Here is a 21184-nt window from a genome sequence, read left to right as displayed (position 1 = left end):
GGAGCGAGTTATGCCAAATATGGTAATTTCGTAACTACGGTGATTCTCAACAACAACTTTGTAGGCGCCATCTTTGTAAATCTGGAGCGAATTTGATCTTTCGTGTACTGTCATCGAGAACAGCCTAGAATATCGATTATTGTATGCAGAGAGTAATGGTTTTCTAATTTAGTCGGTGAGTTCATTCAATGATGCTGTTTAACTAAATGATGAACAATATTCCTTCAAGGATTGGTGAGAACTGTACAAATACAACTTCAGCTGATGAGATGGGAAAATTGCCTCCTGCATTTGGAATACAGCGCAGTAGCAATGCAAAGTGGAAATTGTATATTGTGCACCTCGGTGCATGCACAGATCTCGATGTCTAGATACTATTCGCTACCGAAACTGGAGCTTACTGTAGGACTGCAAATATGCGCAATCCAGGCCAGAAAGGCTTCTTTGATTGGATTGAAGTGCAAATTGATTGAAAATATAAGTCATGATGAGATGAGTTTGTTTATATAATGGTGGGGCCACCAGGTTTGTTTGTTGCATTTCCTAGAAATTACATTCATATGTCTATGATGGTGAGAACTTGCTCCAACACCTGGTAGTTGTGTTGTGCTATAGTATTATTTAGTATGATTGCTTTTTATCATTCTTTGACCCTTTGCAGTGTTGCATTTTTCCCCACCTGCTGTCATACTACAATACCTAACCAAACTTAACTTCTTTTTCAGTTACAGGGTCTTATATTTTTCACCATGCCAGTACAAACAGAACAAAGTGTCAATCATTTTGGAATAGAGGTTGCCAACAGCATCACATGGCAAGGATGGGAGCCTGGTGGAGAGTACACACAGCAAATTGTGCTTAAGAATGTGCAGATTAAAACTAAAAAGCTGCACTACAAGTGAGTACTTTGCTCCTCAGAGCTTATTCAATTAAAATGCTGCAATGATTCAATTAGATTTTTAGCATTTTCCACCCCCTCTACTCCCAAGCCAGAGTTGATTTCAAATGACCTACCCAAGCAAAATTTGTTGTAGTATTCTTTGTATGATCAACATTTGTTTTAGAATTTAGGAAAGGCATGTATTAGTTTTTTGTGCTTCTGTGGGATTATTAGCTTGTAAGTATCATTTTATGATGTTAATTTTTTTTCTAAGCAATTTGCTGGCAACAACAGACTCTTTACCTTAAAACTCTGATTTCCAAGACATGTATTTGGCTGGAAGGACTGGACAATAATATTATAGTTGAAATACCCCACCCCACCAAGACAAGGTTCAAATTCCCCACTCCCACGGGTTGCCAGAGGAGAGGATGTTGAAGCTTCCAACTAATCAGTACATAAATACCATGAACAATTTTTTGAATAAGGAAAGAAAGTTGTTATTTGTCTAGCCGTGGGGGTAAGTTAAGCATTTTTCCCTTTGCATTAAAAAAGTGGAAAAAGTTTATGCATATGCACGTCTCTGTGTTGAGCCAACAGTTCCTTCATTACTCTCTTATCACATTGTATTATTTCTATTTCCAGGTCTCCATCTAGTAGATTTTTTACAACACTTTACCCTAAGCCAATTGTGCTAAGCTCTGGAACCAGCTTTACTTTGCCTGTTACATTCAGACCTCTTGAAAAGGTATAATATAATGTGGTTATTCTTAAACTATCCGAGTTGATTTAATATCTGTAGAGCTTAGTTGAAACAGTTGCTTCATTTTTGTTTTTACAAGATCTGTCATTATTATTTTGTAGGGACATTATGAAGATTGCATAGAATTTGAAACAAATGTAAGTTACTGTGAATTGAGTCCCAGCTTGGATGTTACTGGCATGATAAATATTTAATACAAAGACAAACTAATGAAAAACTATAAATAAATTTGCTTACGAAGATGTCCTGCATTTGTTTGATTATTATAATTTGCTTTTTGATGTTACAGTGTTTTACTCTGTTGTTTGTTTAGGAGGGAATTTTTTCAGTTCCTATGAAAGCAGTCTTACCAAAAGCAGATATAGCAGTACCAGAATCACTTAAGTTCAACATGTGTGCTGTAAAGGACTGTGTGCAAGTTGTATTTCAAATCACAAATACCAGGTATATGTATTTTTGATAAATATACATGTAGCTACTGGATACAAGCAAAACATTTGCTGATCAAAATCCTTTTTCAGGCTTATAACAGTGTATAAGAATTAGATCCTCAAGGCTTTTAGTACTAACCTGTTGTGTATATATATATTTCTATGTAAACAAAATTTTTAGCTACTTCTCTGTTTTATGGAATATTATTGATGACAAGCAACTGTACTTTCTCTTTGCCTGTTTTTCAGTGAACTGGTAACAAATTTCCATTGGAAAGTGTTGGAGCCATTTTCAATTGTTCCTGAAAGTGGTACTCTGTCACCACAAACATCATGCAATATCAAAGCGACATTTAGCCCAAAGGTATATGTTTCAAGATGTCTATGGTGTGCATTGATTATTGGGTATTGGGTGATTACAATGTGGAGTTTTGAATGATTCCAATGCCTTAACTCTCTCAGAATCTTGTATTGATTCCTTTACTGATCATTATTTTGTAGGCAGCATTGGTTTATGAAGGCACTGCAGTGTGTTCTTATGGTGCTGAGCAAAAAGTTCCTTTTACAAAGCATGTCAGATTGGAAGGAATAGGTAAACTGATCAACATACATTTCTAGCATATTATGTTAGGTAAGTCTGTACTTGAGCCAAGTGGCACACCCAGCAGAAGCCTATCCTACCTTCCTTTACATGAAGCAGTTAGGAGTATTACTACTCCTCCCTGGATGTGATGCTAGTCCATCACAAGGTTACTCCCCAGCATTTCATCAGACCTCCCTGATGATTGTCAGCATCCATTTATACTCCTGAATGGAGATAAGCGTGGTGGGAGTAGAGTGTTTTGCTCAATTGCATAACATGGTGAACCAGCCAGGTCTTGAACCCAGACCTCTCAACCTGCAGTCCAGTGCACTAACTAGCATTGACCCAGCCAGGTCTCGAACCCCTCTCAACCTGTAGTCCAGCATTCTAACTATCAGGCCACAGCATGTCCCCAAGCCATATTGTTTTCTTGATCAGTGGTTGCATTATCATCCTTTGAACTTATTTTTCATCTCCCGCATCAGGTAAATTTCCCCACCTTGTAGCCAGCATATCCAGGCAGACCAAGAACACTCCTACTGAGTTCACAACCAAGGATGAATTAGATTTAAATTTTGGTGAAGTCCCTGTTCAAACAACAGCTGTCAAGTGGATTGAGCTACATAACTTCTCTCCAGTAAGAGTTATTCTTCTTGACCAGTTCCTTAAATACAAGAGATATTATCATTGATTTTTTTATATTGGAGCTTTTCAATTTAATTTATAGGTTAATGCACCATACCAAGTGTTACAACCGTCTTCTACCTTCAATATGGACATGGTGTTCTCATGTTCACATTATCATGGTGTTGTCCCAGCAGAAAGTACCATCAAACTTAAGGTAATTTTTTGTTGCAGGTGAATCTGCTTATTTATATTACCCAGTAAGGACTCAATTGCTTTGTTCTTTGCTAACAGTAATTTTTAACTGAAGATTTTTCTCTCTATTCTTCTTGTATCCTCACTTGAGTATATTACTTCTCTTGCAAACGGCTCACATGTATGTGATCTGTAAAATGTATTTTTTCTGTCTCGTTATTCTTTTTCAGGTGTCATTTACTCCACAGAATCCTGGTTTTCACTCAGTGGATTATCTGGAAGTTATAGCTCTTGGAGCTACCAATTGTTCTGTTATTAAATGCACAGGAATAGGCAAAGGTAGTGATATGTTTAGTGCTTTTACAGGCTCTGACAGTTCATGAAGTTGAACTTGGAAATAAAAAATGATTAATTGAAATAATTTATACTGGGACATGTCAATTTTAACATTGTCCGCTACATGAAGGGGGGGGGGGTACTACAATTTATTTTAGGATGATATACTTAAAAGGCCTTTTTAGGGTGCAGTGTTTAGATGCATGAACTGAAAGTGACTTCAACTTGGGATCGCAAAAATTATGTTTGCCCAAAAGTGACTAAGATGGGATCTTTAGTTTACCACAGAATAAACTTTTATGGGTCTGGAATTCTGAGGGACCAGTGGCACATATCCAGCAAAAATTTACCCAAGTTTTCCCCTGACCCTCATTCTAGGTCAGCTGTAATCTCATAATAACTATGAGCATTATATTATGAACCACCCTTGCCGTCTAATCAATTAATTTCCAGTGCAAATCAGTATTTTGTATTTAATTCTGTTTGTTAGGGCCTGAAGTTGTTCTTGACTGTGACTATCTTGATATGGGAGTTGTAGAATCTGGCAAGTTTTCAGCTAAAAGTTTCAAGGTTGTTAACAATTCAGATGTTCCTGCAGCTTTTCAGGTAATTAATGTAATAAGCAAATTTTTGTCTTCTAAAGGATTATTGATGTCAAACACTTTTAGATTAATACAACTCTCAATATTTAACAATTATTTGCAAAAGGTAAATATTAGACTTGTAACTGCTCAGATGCTCTCTGTAAAAACAGGGTTATTTGACCTTCTGATATATTTTTATTTTCTACTTGTGCAAAGTCAGCTCCTTTGGGTACTGAATGGTGTTAGTGTGGTGTATGATATCTGGGAGATTGACAACTTCGATGATTAAAGGAATGGCGTCACATTTAGATTAGAGAAAAAGTATCAAGTCCAATTATTTCATACTTAATTATGAGCAAAAAATACATACTGAGTCCCTAAAGCCTTTGAAATCCATACAGTATTTTGTAATTATTGCTACTAGATACAGGTCACTAAAATTTTCAAGCTAACTGTCATGTTTTACATTCAACAGATGCTTCTTTTTTTAGAATGAAGAAATAAATCAGCTCAGGTTTTTTGTAAGATGTTTTCCTGTTTTTGTTGCCCGAAAGTGTCCACTGAAGGGATTTACAAATAAATTGTAGGTGCCCCTTTCAGAGAGGTGCCATTCTTCTTAATGGCAGTTTTTTGGAAAAGAAATATTAGAGATAACTTGATATCAACAGATAAACTTAAGTTTAAAAGTTACTCATTTGTACTTATGATAATCGTTGTAACGTATATTTTAGTTCATGATCGACTGCAATCAAAGTGTCTTCAAGCTGGAAACAACATGTGGTTTATTACCTGGCAAGGGTTCTCAAGTCATAATTATACGCTTTTCTCCAACAAATCCAATTAATTACTACAGGAGACTAACTTGTCTAGTGCAAAACCAGGTCAGTGTTAGTATTAGGCTGGTGATATTTTTCTGTTTGTCCAAACTGTAATCTTGAAAAGTGTTTATATTAAGTTTTGTTCATCTGATTTTCTCAGGATCCATTGTATGTTGATTTGTTTGGAACTTGTCATACAGAACAAGTTAAACCAGGTACATTCAGTGTCTATGTTTATAATTTAGAAATTCTTTAACTCCCGTAAGTGACCAAGATAGAAATTCTCCCAACAATATCAATACAATATCAAGCGGAAAAGTGATGAGAATAAAGAAAAATATCAATTAGGAGATTATTAGGTGATCCAATACCAAATTCTCAGAATTAGCTCGATGAGAATTTTTATGGCACACACAAGGAGAATTACTGATGAGATCTTGGGAGTGAATGGGTTAGTGTTTATGCATTTTACTTTTAAATAAGCGTGAAACTCAGTCTTACATTTTTTTATCATATTTACATAAAATGAACAATTGGGCTTGTGGGGATACTGAGCAATTACTACATGAAACAAGAAAAATGGCTTACCATAAATTGATCCGTTTATCAGCTGTTTTGCAGAAGAAACATCTGGACAGGTATCACATCCATGTTAGACGTGGATTCTCAAAAATCTCACCAGAGGTAAGTGGTGGTGTTCCTGCTAAAAGAGATCTAGAGATAAATTTTGATCAACATGATGTATAATTATTTGAATTTAAGTTATTTCAAAATGCTTTTGCCCTAGAACAGCCCTCAACAAAATCTAAATGTACATCTAATGTATCAAATAACCTAACTGCTTAATTTGTTTATTTATTTATAGCAACTTAATGAAGATCTGAGAACAAACAAACTTCAACTTGATGAAGAAGGAGCTCTAATGGCACTGGAGGTTGGTACCCTGAGAGTTAAGGTTGATGTGACATTAACCCTTTACACCCTAAAATAAGTTTTCATTTTCTCCACACCATTTTTTTGACATTTCCTGTGGTAATGAGAAAGAGAATTTATGTGACCATCAGGAGCTTCTTAGGTTGGTGATTGTTTCCATTATTCTCGTGCCCTGTAAATTTTCTTTAATGGTAATACTGTAAATAAGGAGAACGAAGAAGTCAGTCACTCTCAGGGATTAAAGAGCTAAAACATATACTACTTATTATTATAATATTACATCATCCCTTTCATTTTGAGTTTTGCCTTTAGGAAATAAAGGATGTAGTTTAATTACAACATTCAATGTATTCTCTTTTTAGCATAGTACTTCCTCTAGAGAATTACTGCCATCAGTTCATGAACTTTCACCTATGGAAGAGTTCTTTTGTCATGCATCAGTTGGAGAAACTGTAAGTAGTTTGTTTGTTAAGGTCCATGTTTTTCTTCCATTTAAATTTACTATTTGAAGCTTGATTCCAATGTAATCACTATGTTCATGATTTGCAGACTGCCATTGTTCCTCATGTCAGTTTAGATGTTCACCACACAGACTTTGGGCAGCTGCTGGATCCTAAAGCTGTGGAGCAGAAGGTAAAATAGTTTCAGAACACTTTTTTGATTTTCTTTGATTATGAGCTCAAGTTTTCACTTTTTTTTCTATTTTTACTTACAGACAGTAAACATCACAAATCGCACAAAGGGAAAAATCACATGCATGTGGATGAAAGGTGGTTATAGTTAATTTAAATTGTAATTTGTTGGTCATTAACAATTGTTGTTTGCCCATTTCTAGTTTAAGACTAATTATAATTATTGCAAGTGGTATTGTGATTTATACTCAATTAATGTTTTTGCTCCTTTCTGTCTGATAGATACAAAAGGGATATTTTCTGTTTCCCCTGATGAAGCAGACATCCTCCCCTTAAAAACTGCATCATTCCGAGTGACATTTAGACCAGTAAGTTATTGATACTTTCAATAATCATTGTTAGTGCTTTTTTCATTCACTTGGTTCCTTTTTCTATTACTGTGATTCTGTTTACAGTGTGATTTATGACTGTATTTTTTTTAAAGAATGCTGCCAATCAGTTTTTTAGTGCTGACCTGGAGTGTTATGCATTTTATAAGGTGAGGTTCTGTTACAAGAGCTTGTGAATTTGTTAGGAACCCTAACTTGATTGTTTCTTTTCCAAGCTCATAACAAACATATTTCTCATGCATTTAAGGCTTCTGATTTAAAATATTGAGTTCAAGATAGCAAACCACTGTTTGAAATTCATTTTCATTTAAATGTAATTTACTCTTTGTTCCCTTTGTGCTTGCTTCAAACACTTTTCAACAGTGGAAGTTATAGCTCAGAATGAAGGAGTGCACAGTTAGTTACAGTTACTGCAATAACTATTTCTTTTCACAATTTCCTGGAGGAGAATGCCCTTTTACCCCCCCCCCCCCCCACCCCTTCCCAGATGGTGATGCCCATGGCATCACAATTGAACACTCTTCTGTGGAAAATCTTACTCTTTGTCATTAATTAAGAGTTCTGATGATGTCATTAATTTTTTTTTAAGTAGAATTTTTTGCTTATCCATTGAAGTACATTTTTGACAATGTTTGATAGATTGATCTTATTGTGTCACACACTGATAGTTAGATGAAATTTTATATCATGTTATTTCTATCATGGTACAGAGTATGAGAGATTATCGCCTGGTTGAGGATACCACTTTGTGCCCTCCCTGGTGCCTTTCACTCAGTGCTACAGGTTTGTGCTGAACGTAACTTTAATTACTATAGTAATTAGTAATGAACTGAACTCTGTTTGTGGTTAGATTCAAGGATATGGTGCTTTAGTTCTGTTTTTGTTGCCATACACTTTAATGAGTTCTTATATATGTGTTTTAATGTTATTTCTAGAATTTTTGTTGAGGAAACATCAATGAATCTGTGTTCCTGGTTTCACTGAAAAAAGTTTTTTTTAAAATTATTTTTAGGACACACATTTGCAATGGGGACTGAAACATTTATCCCCAGAAGTCAGTGGGATGTAAAACAGCTGGTATGGGATAATAAGGGAATGTAAAGTAAAGCTAATAGCTTTTAAGCTGTTTTGTCAAAATGTTTTCTCCATTTAAACTGCTCAAACTGATGTTTGGTGACCTCAAATTTAGCACAATGAAATTAAAAGTTAGTGATTACTTGAACCCTCTTTAAAATTTAGTTTTTCAGCTTTCTGTTCCTTATTTTTGTTCAGTTCAACCTGATTTAACAAAGCATGTTTTGCTGGTGTGAATGAGGAAGATTCTATCCTACCCTAGCTGATGTGAATGAGGAAGATTCTACCCTACCCTAGCTGATGTGAATGAGGAAGATTCTACCCTACCCTAGCTGATGTGAATGAGGAAGATTCTACCCTACCCTACTCCTATTAGAATGTTGCTGTTTTATCTTTTTCTTTCTAAACTTGATTCGTAACTCGTTCCTTTTTGCAATGTTTAGGTCTTTCCAGCTACCACTGTGGATGGCATGTCATACAGAACATTGCTGTTGAGCAACAATGGGCAGAATCCAATCCATTTTGCATTTGATGATGATCCATCAGGGTAATGACAAAATAAATTGTAATATGTTACTTTTACTTTTCCACAAAAGGTCAAAGACCAAGTGTGGGTGAAACTAGAGGAGGAAAAAGTTATAGCAGTCTGTAAAAGGCAAATATAAGTGCAACCCTTTAAAAAAAATTAACCCTAATAATATATGATAAGTTAAAAAATAACTTTTTACTAACTAAGTGTGAGGTTATTACTGTGGAATATTGGCCTGAGGTTGTGGCAGTGTGGACCAAGTGCATTGCAAAGTCTGTACAAAAACAACAGGGGGCCAATGTTCTGCAGTGTGGCTCAAGCAAGCAAGGTTAGTAAGTAGTTTAGTATTTGGTACTCAAATCAAACTGGCCTATGTTTAATTTGCAGGCTGTTGTGAACAAAATACTCAGCTTATGACATTCAAATATTAATGATCAATAGATTTTTCCTTTTAAATATGCATTTGACAATTATATCAAAGGGGAAAGTGAACCTGTTTATTGAAAATTGAGCAGAATAAGTTCTATAAATTTAAGGCTGAAGCTCCTAAGAGCTTTTAGTAGTATTTATAATTATAATAATTATTGTGATTAAAGTTGAACAAACTTAATTATAAATTCTGGTTTTTAAATCTCTCATGCTGAGCTAACTGTAAGTGTTTCTGGTTCCTTTTTTCAGAGAGTTTACATGTAGACCTAGAACTGGATTGCTTACTGATAAATATCAGGTTAGAATTGTGTTTTAATGATGGTTAATAATGATTTGTTCGGATGAAGGGCTTAGGCTTGAAATGTCAGTATTGGGAACACTTTTGGGTGGCCAGTTCACATTATTTATCTACTCTGTCATCTGGTTAAACCAAATAATCTTGTAACACCCCTCACCAATGCAGCACCACTGACAGTTTCTTTAGAAGCTTCCCCCATCATTCATTAATGATCTGCAGTCAACTTGTTTATTTAGGCCATGGATGATTAACTTTCTAAATACTTCAAACCTCTCTTTTTTTTTCCAGTTGATTATTTTCAAAATGGCACCAACAGAAGCAAAAGCCTTTAAGTGCACAGTCAATTGTAAGCTGAATGATGCAAACAAGTTTACTCAGGTTATTTTAACTTTTTTTGTAAATTAAGTGAAATGAGTTTTCATCACATTGTATCATACTTATAGATACGAATTTTTGTTCATAAAATTAAATCCAAATTTTTTTGGCAAGTACATTTATTTTGTAATGTATAATATGTGATAGTTTATACTGAGTACTTTACAATTTTGTTTAAACAGGAAATCAACCTTGTTGGATCAGCAGAGACTCCATCTCTAAAACTCAATAATCAGGTTATACTCATATAATTATATTTGTTATTAAACCACTAATAGGAGATTTACTGATCAGATTTTACACATCAGTTACTGCTATGGATGAAATCTTAATTTAAGTATCTTTGTTGTTTTCGTAAGTGTGAAAAGTTTGAAAATCAGGTGATTTCTGATTGAATCTGTCTAGTGACTTTCCATGATTATTTCATCTGACAGTAACTTTTTTGGGTTTTACAGGGAACTGTTTATTTCAAACCAACTTGTTTGGGTACAGCATCAACAAGGCTGTTTGAAGTAAAGAATACCTCCAGGATTCCACTGAGGTTTGTTCAATTATGTTAACCTTTTTAAATGTCAAACTAAATCCCACCTTTTTCTCATTAATAGAAATAAAATCTATCTTTTTTCTTAGAACGAGAGTCCAGCAATGTGTTTGAATGTATAAGATTGATAATTACATTATTATAATATGATTATAACATCAACAAGCCTAATTTTGCTTATCAGGTTTTCATGGAAGATCCCTGGACCTCATTTTAAAAGTCTTAGCATTGATCCCTCTGATGGAGTCATTCTACCCAATGAAACTCAGGTGGGCATGAGCAGTGTGTTGCAATGATTTTTTTTTTGTTAATTGTCTTCCAAGATCCCTGTAAATTATCACAGTGTTACTAGTAGGACAAAACAATTTTGGTCTTATCTACATGTCTTATCCTCTATCAGTTTTATCATCTTTTGCAGAATTCAATGTGAAGCTGTCATAAGCAATGTGTTGTAAACAACTCCTTTTTTTCTCATAGGCTCACACTTTTAGCTTTAAACCTCATGAAGAAGAAAAATATGTGATCAAGACAAAACTCTCTGTGAAAGGATTGCAACCAGAATCCCAGCAACAGTAAGGAGTTCATAAAACGTCAACTGGAACCTGATCATCATTTGGTCATTATAATGTTTCTCTAAATCAATTAGATAAAGCTAATTCGATTATAATGCAACCTTTTTGTGGAGTAGTTTTGGTTTTTACTGAGAATGTAACAGGGCTACATGCAGAGAATGAGAGAACTCTTCATCATTTTAACTGTTGTCTAAAGCAGAAAATTATTCAAAGCCAAGTAGTTGACTTGGGTTGTCTTTTACCTCTAGAGCACAAGAAGATAAGTCCTATCTAGTGAGAGTTATTGGTGAAGGATCTCTTGGGGAAATTGTGGTAAGCATTTAACCATGTAACTCCCGAGATCTGATTGTTAATTTTCCCCTCTAGGGGCTAGACATTTGTCAATTAATTAACAGGAGTTTAGCGCTAGATCAAGATAACAACTTTTACCTGATAATTTTGAGCCCTTCTATTACCCTTTCATTGGATAATGTGTGGATATCACAGGGAGCAGTTAATCACTTGTGTGTCAGAGTTAAAGGGCCAAGTCAACATATATATTTTCCACTGGATGTCTTTCCAATTGGCATCATTCCTTTTATTTATTTCTACATATATATGAGCATTAATTTATTCTTTTCATCTTAAAGTGTCTAGAGGAGGCTATGACTTTTGGAGACATTGTTGTGGGAAGCTCTGCATCTCAAGAGCTAACAATCCATAATAATAGTGACTGCAGTCTCCACTATAACCTACTTATTGACCAGGAGATATTGGGACCCTATGATGATGAACAGATTGCAAGAGATGTATTGGGTAAGTTCGTCATATCTGGGTTTTTTTTCGGTTTTTTTGTTTTAAGTTTTATGTTATTTTATCTGGTACTGCATAAAAATATCTGGAAAGAAGTATACTCGGTTTGATGGAAGTGTTTTTAACTGTTCTCTTGTGTATTGCAGCAATGGAAATAAGCAATCAAAATGGGATTATTCCAGCAAGAACTTCCCAGAAAATAACAGCAACTGCCTATCCTTCACGCCGTGTTTCCTACAAGTTCAAACTCTTTTATGAACTTCTCTCAATTTGTGGTATGTTAAATTTTTTTTTCACTGACTCACTCAAAATTATATCGTTGACTTGGCAGGTACACCCTTACATTTCCTTCTTTAGTCATTTTATTTTACTCTTGATTACTAATAATATTGACACCTGAATAGCATGATCCACGAACAATGAGACTTAGCTTCATGAGAATTGTTTGCACAGACACATAATCATTCATTTACTTTTCTTATTATTCAATCCATGTAAAATCTTTTTTCACAATATTCCTAGCTTCCTTTTCAGGAAAGCTTGGACAGTCTCCATATTTCACCATTTGCAACATATGTTAGTTACCTTGTAGACACATATAGCTGTAGGGTGTCTTTGTTTATTGAAAATTCTTTTTAGATGTCAACATTTTTGCAATTGAGTGTTAACAGCAGACACATCCAATTCAAATGTTGATTTTCCTCTGGCAGATGGTGGAAAACCTCTGATGACTTGCCCCAAAAGACAACTAGCTGAACTGCAGTGTCAGGGAGTGTATCCTACTCTGTCTGTGACTGATGTACGTTGTCTGGGGAGTGGCAAAGCATACAGCAAAGTGCAGATATGGAATCTCCTATCACTTGACAGGTAGACTTAAATGGTTATTCATAATTATCCCAAGTGAAATCTTTGAAGATCTTGAAGGATCCTAGCAGGATCCTTGTGAGGGTCTTTACAAAAATATTTGTGAGGATCTTGGCAAGGTCTTTGAAGTGTGTTTATTATTTCCTCAAGAATCTTAAGGAAGTCTTCAGTGTCTTCTCACTGGTAAGAGATCTTTGAAGACCTTGTAGAGATTCCTTCAGGATCCTCTAAAGATTCTGATGTTTAAATGTCTTTGTCAGGTCTTTGATGCTCTTGAGGCAGCAAGTCAAGTTATCTAAAATTCTTCGGTCAATTTATTAGCAGGGAATAATTGAAATTGAAAACTCTTCTGTTTTTGTATAATGGGATGATGTCATTGAGTATTTGTCAACAAAAATAAGATTAAATACATTGTTACTTATAATATCTTATCAAAACTAATTTTGAATCAATGTTGTGTCATTTTACTGTGTTTGTCAAAACTTTACTGTTTTAACTTGCAGTCTCAATGAATGTTTGGAGGCAGATCCGTCACCATCAGAACTCCTTTATGCTGCAGTCACAAGGCACAGGTAAGTTACACCTCAGACTGTCAGTAATAATTAACTCAATCACAAATCATGCTGATGAATATTAAAATAAAGTGATCCAAATTTACACAGTACCAGGCGCAGAGTCCCTGTCAATACACGAGCGATTATGGACTTAAACTTTGGAGCTGCACCTTTGAATGGAGATCCATGTGTGGTGCATCTAAACCTACAAAACACAGGCACAGTTCCTGCTGAATGGTAATTATAACTCCTGATAATACCAAGTGATCATGTAGTCTGATCATCTAAGTGAGAGTAGTCCTGAGAAGGACTGTTGTTGGTAGTAATGACTGACATTTTGACAACCTAGGCAGAAGTCATCAGATTCAAAAGGAGAGTTGCTGTCAGCAGTCACATGTTATAAGTCCAGTTCACATAAACTAATAAGTCAGTTAAGCCTTGATGTTATAATATACTGGCAATAAGAATCAAGTGTGATTGGTCAGTTTCTATCTGTAGGTAATGATAGGTTGCCCTTTTCAATCCATTTTAATACCAAGATTGTCATTTCTGATGAATTACTTCAATTTGAAAATGAAGATATTCTTTTAATTTACAGACTTTAATTTGCAGTTTGCATTCAGTTTATATTCAGCTTATAAAATATAAATCAAATGATAAAAGATACAGTTATGTGGCTGCACTGCTTAAACTGTTGTAAGACAGCTTTTATAGTAAACTTCATAACTTAATATATTTGATGGCTAATTATGTCAATGAATCCCCCAAGTCAAATCAGGTCACTTCTATCAGAAGTTGTATTGAATCCCCAAGAACTGATGACAGAGAATTTTTTACCTTGCAGGGCATTCTTGTATCCAAGTGATCTTCAGCTTGAGTTAGAATACTGGGCAGAAACAGGAGAGTATGATGAAGATGAACTGCACGAGGTACAGACAAGAGTACAAAAACTGGGAACCTGGACATGAGTTTTACATACTTTAGTTTGGAATTTTAATTGTGTTTAACATTTGTTAAGAATTGTATACTCCTTTAGATGCAGGTCATGGATAATAAGTTGTTCAGCATTGAACCCAGAAGAGGAAAGTTGTTGGCTGGAGAGTGTCACACTGTTACTCTTACATACAGGTATCTATAAAACACAGTGTCACAATTTACATCACTGTTTATGCAGGAAAACTTTCCCATATATTTACTTTGATCATCATTAAATAAAACAGCCATGGGCCCATGAGCCATACACATGTCTGTCATTCTCCTTTAGTCCGATTATCAATTCTTTGGTTTCATCACGCTTGCAGCCACTCATTTATTGGCACCAACAAGCTTCCTGTCTTGTTCAAGGTGATGAGAGGAAGAGAAATCCTGGTATGATATATATTACTACAAATTAAATGAATATACTCCTTGTGTAAATTTCAGTAGAAATTCACCTCAAGTCAGGCAGAGTTGAAAAAATGGAAGTAACTTTGTTTCACTTAAATAAGTCTAAATCTGAAACAAAAATCTCATTTAATTTGTCACAGTCCACTATAATTTTTGTCTTATAACTTTGTTTATTTGCTTACTTGCCCAGCTGAACTTCATTGGTGTGACTGTGGACCTTGACAGTTACTATGTTCACTTTGCCAGTACAAGGCACCTTTTTGAGCCAGTCCCTGTTGGAGGGACATCACCACCAGTACAAGTCTATGAACTGTACAATGGAGGATCCAGAGTTGTAAAGTATGAGCTGGATATGGAGCCTCTTGCACAAGTTCAGGCTGTAAGTCTTAATGTTTGCATTCAGTTAATTCAGCAGGATTCATTATCGTCATTTGATTTTGAGATATTGACAGAATGAATTATGGATGCATTACTTGACTTATTACATTTATTTATTATCCAAAAAAAGCCAGACACAAGGATCCTAAGTTTTTTGTTTGACAACAGTATTACTAGTATTACTAGTATTAGTATTACTTTATCACTATGATCACTGTGCTCCTTTCACTGAGACCTTTTTCCCAGGGAAGAGGGGGTTACTTCCTAATAATAGGCTTATGGAGATGTGCTGCTGATAATAGGCTTATGGAGATGTGCCACTGGATGAGATCAAACTTCCTCAGCTTGATTGACTAATGGGGTTGCCATTTAAATATAGTTACTTGAGTGGGGTCACACATTTTCTGGATTTTTAGGCTAAGAAAATTCAAGTAAATAGGCATTTAAAAATGGTACATTAAATTTACAAGTATTTACAGTTAACAAATGTATCAGAATGTTTGTGCTGTAGGTGAAAAGTATTCTAGAAATTCAGTTTGACAAAATTGTGCCTATTTGTTTTTGGATGAACAACTTAAAAGGCTTGATAAAGTAGATGCACAAACAGAAAGTGACTAAGTTGGGATTGAAAAAAATGTTTTGTCCAAAACTGACTAAGATGGAGTCTATAATTAGCCAGAGAATAAACTATAATGGGGTAGCTTGGGGTTCTAAGAGGCCAGTCAGGCACATACCCAACAAAAATTGACCTAGGTACCCACCCTGGGCTCTTTTTTATGACATCAATTTCGGCCAATCAAGTCTCTGGTATGTTGCCAACATTTTTTTAACTTTTAATGACTTCATGTTTCGTTTGTTCAAAGCAAAACTATGGCTGCCGCATCTTTGAATGTCTGAATCCATCAGGGGAGATTCCCCCAGGGTGTGCTGCTCTGATTTACTGGCAGTTTGCTCCATTGGAGGCCAGGACATACATGGTAAGTTGTCATTCATGGTAGCCTGTGTGTAGATTCTGATTACCCCTTCAAGACAAGCATTTCTCTCCCTGGAGGAAGATTTTGGACCAGTGACTGGAGGCAGGGAGAAGGTTTGAGCACTGGGGTCTGGTACTAATTATCAGTGCTAGACCCTTACAGACCACTCACTGGCTTGAGTTTCCCAAGACCTAAAATTTTTTCTAAGAAATGTTTGTGCTTTAAAGCTCTTCCTAATAAGTTTAAGTTAAGTTTATAAAATTTTTTAATCTTAGATTCTCTGGTCCATCACTTACGATGCAAACTTATTAAATGGTGTGTCTTTAACATGTAGGTTGATATACCAGTGCGTATTATTGGTGGTGAGACAGTTCTGGTAACATTCACTGGAGTGGGATATGACCAACGTATCATGGGAGAGACTCTTCCTATCAGGGATGTTGCCAGTAACACAGTCCCTGACAAGCAGGTTGTCCAGGTGCCTAAACAGGTTGGTATCACCTCAGCTAAGGTGTTGCTACTGCCATCACCAAATTACAGGCCATCCTCTTGTTAATTCTTAACTGTCTTTGCCGCAGCTAGTACTATGCCTCAAGCTTTAAGCCATAATTGGTCTCAAGTCAATCAAAAGACATCATTACTTGACATGCTGGTTCTTTGATTGGCTTTCAATGTCTGATGATTCACTCTGACTTCAGCCTTTCAGAGTTAACAAGAATTTAAAGTCAAAAGTGGTAAAATGAAGTTATGAACTTTTTATGTATTAATTGAGGTGTACGTATTATCATATTTAATGACTTTGACTTGTGTTTTTTCAGCTGGCCTATTTGTCAGTAGAGTGCATTCCATTTGGTGATGTTCCTCTTTACACCATGTCTCGTCGCATGTTTTTTCTAACAAACACATCACAGGACCATATCATATCCTTCAGATGGGTATCAGCTGTAGACCAGGTACTAAACAAACAAAGCAATCAGTTTCTAATTGATAAAAATTGTATTTCTTAACGCCTTTCAATTGTCATAAATCTAGACCCAAAGTAATTGCAGTGGCCAATCAGGAGAAAAAAGAAAATATCTTTACAGCGAATGAGAACAATGAGACAGTATTAGAACCACCAAACTGTCACAAGCATGGGGAAATGTGAGCAACCAAGTTGTGATTGGTTTTAGTTTTGTATCTGATTGGTTGAGATGGTGGCACAACTTTTCTGGACCAATCACAGAGTGAAGTAAAGCAAAACCAATGTTATGTCAGATTACTTTCGACACTGAATTGAAATTCCTCAACTTAGCATTATCTTGTATGTTTAGGTGGTTGAGGTTCAGTTTGTCTCTGGTTCTGTTGATCTCAACTTGTAATGAATTTTATCTTAGGTGGTAATGATAGAACCTGATCATGGCTTCCTCAAACCACAGCAGAATGTATTGCTTAAGGTATAGGCCTCATTATATTAAGTCTTTCAATTATGCACTGAATTACATTTCATTGTATGGACCTCTCTTTGGTATTTGTGTCGTATTTTCAAAGGAAGCAAGGCTCAGCTTAATTGTTCTTTAAACCTTCTAGGTCTCTTTCTTCTCCTGTGGCACACCATCACTTTATGATATGGATATAATATGCGAGGTTTGTCAGTTTTTACTTTGCTATTGTTTAATCCAAGCTCTTCCATTTATTTAGTTGACAATTAAGGTCTTTGGAATTTTAGATTGTAGATGAAACTGAGATGGCAGAGTACAACCAGCTCCTGATTGACTGGACCAACATGAAGGAAGAGAAACAGTACACTTTTACAATAACTGAAGATAATATAAAGAGACCTCATTCTGGACCACACCTTAAATCCATCAGCCACCCTCACCTACCTGTGTCTCATTCTGAAGGTGATTTGAAAAAATATCAGGCTTTGCCACCAATTGGTTCACCCAAAGAAACGAAAAGAAAAAAAGCAAGCAACTATGATCGACAAGAAACACCCCCCCAACCTGTACCTCCAGAGTCTTTCCTTCTCCATCTGGGAATCACTGCAAGGACTCATGCAATTGGAGAGTATTACAGCAACTTCCCATCTGCAATCAACAAATTTATGATTGACCAGTGAGTAGCTGTATTTGTGTTGTAGAGTTACACTATCTAGAAAAAGGCTGCATATATTCATAGTCATGTACATGAGAGGCAGTCTGAGGAAGGATTGTTGATCACCAAGGACGATGATAGAGGAAGAGAAATGAAATGATGAATGAGAATAGAGAGAGAGAGAGAGAAAGAGAGAGAGAGAGAGAAAGGGAGAGAGAGAGAGAGAGAGAAAGAGAGAGAAAGGGAGAGAGAGAAAGAGAGAGAAAGAGAGAGAGAGAGAAAGAGAGAGAAAGGGAGAGAGAGAGAGAGAGAAAAGAAGAGAATGACTCCTGCTTTTTGGAAAGTGTCAGAGGGAGTAATTAGTTGATGGTTGAGGGTAGTGGTTGATGTGGCAAGTAAATTGATACAGAAAATCAAGGTAGATGTTGAAGCTGTTATTTGTGGGGTCTCTAAGCACATGAAATGTTGATTTCATTAGAGTGACTTAAATCTTTGCAGACATTATGTATTATCACAAGGGACTGGTGACAAAGAGAGAGAAGAGCTGTCTGCTTTAGTTTCCTGCTCCAGACATGAGATAGGGATTATCCAGGATGTACTCTCTGTTATATTCAGGTAAAGGCTCCCTTTTTTAATTGTTTGCTCAATGATTAACCCTTTTAACTCCCAGAAGTGATTAACATGTAATTTCACCTTATTATATCCATACATTATCCAGCAAACAGGTAATAAGAAAGGCAAACTTATCAGGAGTGGGGTAGAAGGTGTTGTATTGATCTAGCACCAGATTCTCATGGCAAATTCACAAGGAAATGTGTAGCAGTTGGTGGGCAGAATTAACAATCAGATCTTAAGAGTTGAAGGGATAAGCCATACAAAGGAATGCTGCATATAATTATATATACTTCTAATGCTGTCAAATCAGTATGTTGATATGTATGAGAAAATCTCACATGTGCAATCTTTTCAATCAGGGCTCCCTTAAATAATGTTATTAATAGCAATATTGTTTAATCCATTTTTAGATTGAAGGGTTTTTATATGGCAATGTAGTGCATATTTAGGTACATTGTACGTCAGCCTCTTTTAAAGAGTGTGTATTAAAGCTTTATTTTTTTTTTGTGGGTGTGTGTTCCTCAAGGGGTCTTCTTGATGATGACAATTTCTATCAGAGGATGAGTGAGATCAACCAGGAACCTGTGCCCTACTTCAGACAGCTTTGTGAAACCCAATACACCACCAGCTCTAGGCCCTCCTCAGCCAGTAGTCAAAGTTCTGACCAATCTCTTGTGGATGGTGAGTTTGGAGGTGACCTGGAACAAATTCCCTTCAACAGACAGGTAACATGTGGAAAACAATTTTTGTTATTAATAATGACATTATAGTCAGCTGGAAATAAGAACACACTGTCAGTTTATTTTGGTGCTGATAAACAGTTGCTTTAAATAAATGAAGCCACCAATGAAAGTGACTTTATTTACATGTATACCAACTGCTGTATTTGTGTACTATGACAGGCTGTTGTGGATCAAAATACAGAGGAGAGAGTTATGAGTAGAACTCATCAGATTATACAGCATAATTCAGAGTCATCGCTGTCCATAGCTGATAGATTGACAGATGCTGACAGAGATCATGAAAGAAGCACTGTTCAAAGACAGGCAGTGCGAAGGTTTGTCATTACTATGTTCTTCTTTTTTGCAATCACAGCCTGACAAAGTATGCCCTCATTACTGCAGTTTTTTATGAAATCACACCCAAGAGCTCAGTTCTCATTTGAACAAAACTGATACTTTATTCTTTTTATTTTGTGTACTCATCTATGTTTATGACACTTTGATAACAGTTACTTTTGTTGTCATCCTCAAGGTGAATATCATTTGTTGTGGTTCATTTTAGCAGCAAGAAAATTACAATCACTCTTGTTTAAACAATTGTTCCCTCACACAAATAGTTTTTTTGCATTTAGTTCCTCTAATATTTGTGGTGGATCCAGGATTTTTCTTTTTTTTAGAAGGGGCGTGCTTCCACTAAGGAATGAGATCTCTGACAAATGAAATAGACAATTTCTTTACAGAATATTAATCGTATTAGAAGGCTGCAATTCATCTCGGGGGGAGGAGGGGATGTGCACACTCTGCTACCCTTCTCCAGATCTCCCCCTGTGCCCTAAGATAACACACATTTTTTACTAAAAGACAAACCTTACTGAACACTTTATAACCGCTCTTTGTGTTTCAGATTGCCAGAGTTTGAGTCATTGGTGGAATCTGTTCTTGAAAATTCCATTTTAAACTTGCTAACAGAAGCAAACTGTGGAGAGGTTAACTTGACATTGCGGAGCAGAGTGATAGCTCTACCACCTAACAGGGCAAACAAATCAACTAGATAACAGGTGGATTACACCAATAGTGTGTGGGGAGATTGTGAAATAAATTCAATCCTGTACATTGGAAGAAAATCAGTTAGCAAAAACATGTCCTCGAGTGTCTCTAGACCATTTTGATGTACATTTTAAACTAGGCTGTATTTATAATTTGGTCTTCAGAGTGTCCTTTACTTTTTATTAACAATAATAACTGTACATATGGCACCCCCAGTACAAATCTGAGTGCTAGGATTATTTCCTTTCCCTTGTATCTTTCCAAATGTTGAGATGCAATCTTATATGGATTTCTTGTATTTATAATAAATGTGGAGCATTGTAACTTAGATTTTTTTGTTACCTGGGCTGCAATCCTTTCCCACATGCTCCCCTGCAGAGTCTTAGAGCCTTGCTCCCCCCCCCCCACCCCCTCAGCATTTTGTAAACTTCTGTACATTCCAGGAAGTTTCTGTGGTGATGTTCATGCACTTTGTTCTGTTGATAGTATTCTTATTGTAACTGGCAATTACGCAAAAACAACCTGAATTTGTTCAGAAAATAGTTATACAATATTAACATAATTGCCCAAGTGATTACAGAGATTCTTGTGTTCTTATTGGTTGAGGATTGCATCATCTCTCACCTCCTGCCAGGTGACTATAGCACTAATTACTGGCTACCAAAATGGCTGCCAAAATTCAATTTTGAGGAGCACAAAAGATGCTACTAAAGTTTCAAAGTAAGATATGAAGGAAAAGTCACATTCAAGAAGAGATCACAACATCGCTCTGACGAAGGGCTAACGCTCG

General features: G+C 35.9%; 1 protein-coding gene across 1 annotated transcript; it reads left to right on the top strand.

The window, feature by feature from the left end:
- Positions 1–30: 30 nt before the first annotated feature.
- LOC113671486 (cilia- and flagella-associated protein 65) lies at positions 31–20718 on the top strand. The gene is made up of 49 exons (XM_089194030.1): positions 31–175; positions 726–898; positions 1526–1628; positions 1745–1780; positions 1957–2087; positions 2324–2438; positions 2576–2666; positions 3143–3294; positions 3385–3498; positions 3707–3815; positions 4303–4418; positions 5128–5277; positions 5375–5429; positions 5825–5898; positions 6080–6148; positions 6510–6599; positions 6697–6780; positions 6863–6917; positions 7062–7147; positions 7264–7317; positions 7879–7951; positions 8181–8245; positions 8686–8789; positions 9450–9498; positions 9787–9876; positions 10056–10109; positions 10329–10414; positions 10599–10683; positions 10892–10986; positions 11235–11298; positions 11616–11781; positions 11925–12053; positions 12489–12645; positions 13146–13214; positions 13305–13433; positions 14041–14125; positions 14233–14324; positions 14498–14564; positions 14773–14961; positions 15824–15937; positions 16269–16424; positions 16753–16887; positions 17311–17370; positions 17504–17560; positions 17643–18031; positions 18509–18625; positions 19152–19350; positions 19528–19682; positions 20252–20718. Exons 2-49 carry the CDS (start codon positions 750–752, stop codon positions 20400–20402), a joined length of 5214 nt encoding a protein of 1737 aa, XP_089050156.1. The 5' UTR covers positions 31–175; positions 726–749; the 3' UTR covers positions 20403–20718.
- The last annotated feature ends 466 nt before the right edge of the window (positions 20719–21184 follow it).

The sequence above is a fragment of the Pocillopora damicornis genome, chromosome 14, assembly GCF_964200805.1.
Source record: "Pocillopora damicornis chromosome 14, jaPocDami1.2, whole genome shotgun sequence".
Lineage (NCBI taxonomy): Eukaryota > Metazoa > Cnidaria > Anthozoa > Scleractinia > Pocilloporidae > Pocillopora > Pocillopora damicornis.
The sequence above is the reverse complement of the archived record's forward strand: the minus strand, read 5'-3'. Positions and strand labels throughout refer to the sequence as shown.